Below are 4,861 nucleotides of genomic sequence, written 5' to 3' on the forward strand. Positions count from 1 at the left end.
TGTGATTAGTAACATAAGGTGACTTTCTTCATTATCTAATAATATTCATCTGCAACTACAATATCTAATGAGGATCGGTAAGAAATACCAGATGTTACAAGATTAGGTTGAAAATTAAATATAGTCACTCTCTGCAAAGTTTTAGCTAAATACTTGCAGAATTATAACTAAAGTTAAATTTGTAATTTGATGAAGAGATCAAAATTATCTTTTGTAAACCTCAAATGTTTACAATACCATCAAGACATTTGTACACGGCATTTATTTTTCAATTCCAACATTGGATTATAGTGTAAGGATAAAAAAAAGCCAAACTACTTTGTAATTCCAAAATATTTCATTTTATTAATAATTTATATACAAATAAATTAGTTTAAAGGATTATGATACATTTGTACACTAAATTTAAATTCTATAAGCTTTTAATGTCATCAAAAGTAACTAATCAGATTAATTTTCACAGATCAGCTCCTCAATTTCATCTTCACTATCAGAATCTTCATAAAATGAAATTGTGGCTTGAATTGGAAAATTTTTCAGAAGAGCTTCTGCTTCTTGATATAAGTAATCATAACACTTTGATTTGGGCCAAAATAGTCTGAAAGAAGCAGACAACATAATATGCTTTATTTTGTCACATTCAGAATCCTTATATTCATGAAATGTTCAAATTTCAAGAACTCCATATACTTAGCAATTGATGTATGCCTTTAGATAGAGTTTTAAAATGTTACTATCACAGGTTTCCTGGGAGTCTACTTGCCAAAGTATCAATAACTAGTTAATTATTTTTAAATCTTTATCCAAGGTATAAATTGGATCAAATAAATTCACACTAAACCCTTTATGAGCATAAGATCAGTATTTAGCTTTCTTCAGGTATTACTGATATATTTATTCTTACAATATACAGAAGAAGGTTGTCTTCCAATTTCCAAATTCCTTTGGGAAAAAAATGAATTCTACTATTACATTAAAATTTTTGATAGCCAATTTTATAAAGACAACAAAATGTTATGCACCTTCCAGAAAAGCGGAAATCATCTAGTATCTCAACTAAAACCCACAAATTTAACTGTTAGTTACAGATGTAGCCAATGTAAGTTTAGAAAAGTACAAAAAGCAATATTTTAAAAAGTTTTTCTATGCACTCACACCAGGGGTATAAAAAAGCTTCCTCTGACCCCAACCTTGATCACATCTCCCTTCCTTTTCCCCATCCAACTAAATTTGGAAATTCCATATTAAGATATTGAGAATAATACTGGCTTTATACAATAATTTTCATGTAACCCAATTACCTCATATTTTCAAATTTTTGACAAATATTAATCTTGCCATATGGCCTTCTATTATTTTTCATACAAGGAAAAGAAAAGAAGGATATGGCTGACTCACCAGCAACAGTGCAGTCATTTTAGTGTAGGGTAATTAGCCCCAGCCCCAGGCACCCATGTATAACAGAGTGGTTCTAACAAAGAGAAGGTTACATTGTGCCCAGTATACTCCATTTTAAAGAGCAGAAAATTAGGTAATATAGTTTATAAATGTTTCCAGACAACTGGTAAAAAAAAAAAAAGTTTTTAATTTTGATGCCTAAATAAGCAATCATCAATAATTCAGTTGTTCAGTAAATATTTTAGTGATCCCTTGTGCCAGACACAATTCATCATTCAAAGATAAAAAAAAATCATGGTCCCTATCCTCAAGAAGATGATTAAGTTAAAAATGAAACACACAATAGTACTCAAGATAGAAATTAGTAAAAATAAAATAAACTTAAAGAAGTACTAATTAATGGCTACAGTAGTTCAGAAGAAGAAAGGAATTTCTTATACAGGAAACAATTGATTTTCTAATGCTTAACTAGAACTGTCAAATCCAAAGAATGTTGTTTAATTGTTACCACACTCTTCCCAGAATCTCTGACCATTTTTCTTTCAGGGACTTGACACTTTCCTGAATTCTCCCCCGGGCTGAATGGCTCTTCTCAGTCTCCTTTGTGGATCCCTTTTTCTGTGTATACAGGTTAAAACTGGCCTTCCCAAGCGTTTTATCAAGAGTGATCATCTCTCCTCCCGAAGTCCCCCGGAAGACCTCACTCACCACCATGATTTCCCCAAACATTCATTTACTGAAGACTCTAAGCTGTCTGTATTTCCATTTAAGATCTTGACTGTGGGCCCGTTACCTATAGATGCAACTCTTTACTGGACACATCTATTTGGATATCCCATAGGCCCATTGAATGTGATAAATGAAAAACTAGACTCGTTATCTTGTTCCCCAAATCTGTTTTAAGCCCTAATTTCCACTCTGTTGGTGCAGCATTCATCTAGTCATCAGACACAAACTTGGGAGCCATTCTGTCTTTCTACCTCTTCTTTACCTACTATATCCAATACATTATAACCCTATTATGTCACCCAAGCCTTCCCCAAATTCTGTCAGTCCCAGCCCCACTTCCAATGCGTCAGAATGGCTCTTTAGCATATCTTGCCTGAATTACAATAACTTCCAACTTCACTTCGGTGTTCTAACTAAGCCTATATACCATTTTCTTCGTGCTTTTTCTGAAACACAAATCTGATCACACTTCTCTTGTGGTTAAAATCCTTTGGGTAGGCGGGGCGCCTAGGTGGCGCAGTCGGTTAAGCGTCCGACTTCAGCCAGGTCACGATCTCGCGGTCCGAGAGTTCGAGCCCCGCATCAGGCTCTGGGCTGATGGCTCAGAGCCTGGAGCCTGTTTCCGATTCTGTGTCTCCCTCTCTCTCTGCCCCTCCCCCGTTCATGCTCTGTCTCTCTCTGTCGCAAAAATAAATAAATGTTGAAAAAAAAATTAAAAAAAATCCTTTGGGTAACCCCCAATACCATCTACAGAATTAAGTCCATGGGTTCCCAATGCCACAAAACTCTCTACCATGGTGTGCAAGATCCGGCCTCTGGCTTACCTGCTGGAATGACCACACTTTCACTTACCCAAATTCCAGCTCCTTGATACTCCCGGAGGGAGCTATGGTGTTCTATGACTCTGTATCCCTTTTCCTATGCTATTTCTTCTGTCCCCTTTTCCCACACCTACCATCCATCTGGCTAACTTTGAGACTCAGCTAGGTAACCACAACCTATCATACACACTTTCCAGATCTTTCCCCACTCCCTCTGGCAGAGTTAGGTGCTTATGTTTGGCCCATACAGGTAAAACAGACCAAACTAAACCATGACAACACTTGTTAAAGGGGTGTGATTATTTTTTCCCTGTGTCCCTTACTAGTGCTGACACATGGTAAGAAATTAACCAACATATATTGCCTTCTACATGCTGTTTATAAGCACGTACATATGAATATCATACATGTCTGCATTTCACAGCTCTCTGAAGCAAGCAAACTGCAGAATAACCTTTCACCTGAATAAAAGCTACAAAGGATTCTACATAAAGGCCGACTTCCTGTGCCTAGGAACTGCAGGGTAGGTCCTCATTGTTATGTCGAGTAACTTCTATCCTTTTTACAGTGTTTAGCGATCTTTAGGATTTTCATTACACTCCATTTTCTCTTACATGTCAAGCTCATTTTGCCGTAACACTGCCACTTTGAACACCATTCTTCCGTCTGGTTTGCAAGAGAATAAGATTATACACAGTCTGGGGCGCCTGGATGGCTCGGTCAGTTAAGCCTCCGCCTTCCGGCTCAGGTCATGATCTCAGGGTTCAGGAGTTCAAGCCCCCGCAACAGGCTCTGTGCTGACAGCTCGGAGCCTGGAGCCTGTTTGGGATTCTGTGCGTGTGTGTCTCTCTCTGCCCCTCCCCCGCTCGCGTTCTGTCTCTCTCTTTCTCTCTCGAAAAAATAAACATTGGGGGAAAAACCTTTAAAAAAAAAAAGAATATACACAGTCTGCCTGTTGTGAAGTCAATTTCACCGGACCTCTTCAGCATTCAAAAAAAAAAAAAAAAAAAAGAAAAAATTGGTTTGCTGGCACACGCTGTCACCGGTCTACTTTCACGACACCATCCACTTTCCGTCTTTATAATATATTTTTTAAGAGTTTGCTCAGTGTGCACTGATTAACAGTTCTTTTAGGTGAGAGCGTGAACTACATTCGTCAATTCGATTAGTAAAGGACCTCTGCGATCCTTGAAGACAGATTTCCCGAGACAGAAATGCTGCAAGGCCAGCCGTGGAGCTAGGCGGTGCGATTCCCGCTGGAGGAACGGGAGACCTTCGGGGAGGCCTGTCACTCACCTGACTGGGTGTCTGTATTGGGAAAGCTTTCCTGCGGCTTCGGTCATCCCGGGGCCATCCGGCATCTGGGGACGAAAGGACACGAATCGCAGTTATCACTCACCTTGTAGAAACGGGGAAAGCGCGCGATCTAGCGTTCCTCGCGCCGGCAGGGAATGTGACCCCGGGGCTGTCAGCAGCCTCGCTCCCGACCGTATCCGTGTGTCCGCTGCTCTGGATGACAAACTCGCAGCATCAGGACCCACAGGGCCTCTGGTAGGGCCTCGGGCGGGCGCGATCTTAAGCGAGGGGCAGGCCGGGCGTGTGTCCCGCTCGGGCAGGGCATACCCAGTCCCGGTACATCATCTGCGCCCCTGGGAGGCGCGGCCCGAGGCGCGCGGCTCACTCACCGCCTCCGCCGCGTGGTGCCTCGCCCCCTCCTCCCCGTCGCCTCTGGCGTCAACCCAAGGTCTCCAGAGGCCTGCGGATCTGCGGGGTGGGGGGCAAAAGGCGCGCAGGGGAGATGTGAGCCCAGACCCGGGAGAACAGCCCGCAGCAGAGCGTGGACCGGGGGCGGGTAGGGCGCGAACAGCGCAGGAGAGGAGCTCGGGAGACGCGGGCGGGAGGGCCGGGGTGGG

At 41.9% G+C, this 4,861-nt stretch overlaps 1 protein-coding gene across 1 annotated transcript; it reads right to left on the reverse strand.

Moving 5' to 3' along the window:
• Positions 1–324: 324 nt before the first annotated feature.
• Positions 325–4,855, reverse strand: RIPPLY2 (ripply transcriptional repressor 2; the record flags this gene model as incomplete). Its single annotated transcript, XM_040466420.1, has 3 exons — positions 325–598; positions 4,245–4,309; positions 4,634–4,855. Coding segments are annotated over 3 exons (435 nt in total), but the record flags the coding sequence as incomplete, so codon positions are not given.
• Between the last annotated feature and the right edge of the window lie 6 nt (positions 4,856–4,861).

This window comes from Herpailurus yagouaroundi, unplaced genomic scaffold (genome assembly GCF_014898765.1).
Source record: "Herpailurus yagouaroundi ecotype Mexico unplaced genomic scaffold, PumYag 56979, whole genome shotgun sequence".
Classification (NCBI taxonomy): domain Eukaryota; kingdom Metazoa; phylum Chordata; class Mammalia; order Carnivora; family Felidae; genus Herpailurus; species Herpailurus yagouaroundi.